We start from the raw sequence: 430 nt of genomic DNA on the forward strand, positions 1-430 counted from the left end.
CCGGCCCGGCTTGCCCTGGGGGCCCTGCACCAGCGTGGAGGGCGGCGGGACGCCGCTGTGGTCGCTCAGCGTGTCGGCGTCGGCCCGGATGCTGGCGCTCGTGGTGGCCGCGGTCTTGCCCAGGTAGGGGTCGCAGACCATCCTGCAGGTGCCCAGCATCTCGTAGTGCCCCTCCGCGCCCACCGAGCTCACCAGCACCGGGATGAGGATGACCAGGACCAGGATCATCACCACGCCGATGGCAGCCGCGATCAAAGTTTTCCTTCCAATGCTGAGCCTCGGAAGGGGCTGAGTCCGCGGCCTCCCCGTGGGGGCAATGGTGCCTGCGGGGGTGGGCACGGCGCGAGAGAGGAAGCGGGGCAGCAGGGGGCCCGGCCGCGCCTTCCCGGGCCAGGCGTCCCCCGGCTTGGCGGGGCGGCGCGACGCTCCG

General features: G+C 73.3%; 1 protein-coding gene across 1 annotated transcript in view; it reads right to left on the minus strand.

Annotated features, from left to right (window-relative positions):
* The window catches only part of C1QL1 (complement C1q like 1), a 57,969-nt gene extending 57,545 nt beyond the window's left edge, over window positions 1–424 (minus strand). The window contains exon 1 of the mRNA XM_019523531.1: window positions 20–424. Within this exon, the coding sequence (XP_019379076.1) occupies window positions 20–228 (209 nt within the window). The 5' untranslated portion in view covers window positions 229–424. The remainder of the gene's footprint in view (window positions 1–19) is intronic.
* Window positions 425–430: the final 6 nt, after the last annotated feature.

The sequence above is a fragment of the Gavialis gangeticus genome, unplaced genomic scaffold, assembly GCF_001723915.1.
Source record: "Gavialis gangeticus isolate Ggan-Ray unplaced genomic scaffold, GavGan_comp1, whole genome shotgun sequence".
NCBI classification, from domain to species: Eukaryota; Metazoa; Chordata; order Crocodylia; family Gavialidae; genus Gavialis; species Gavialis gangeticus.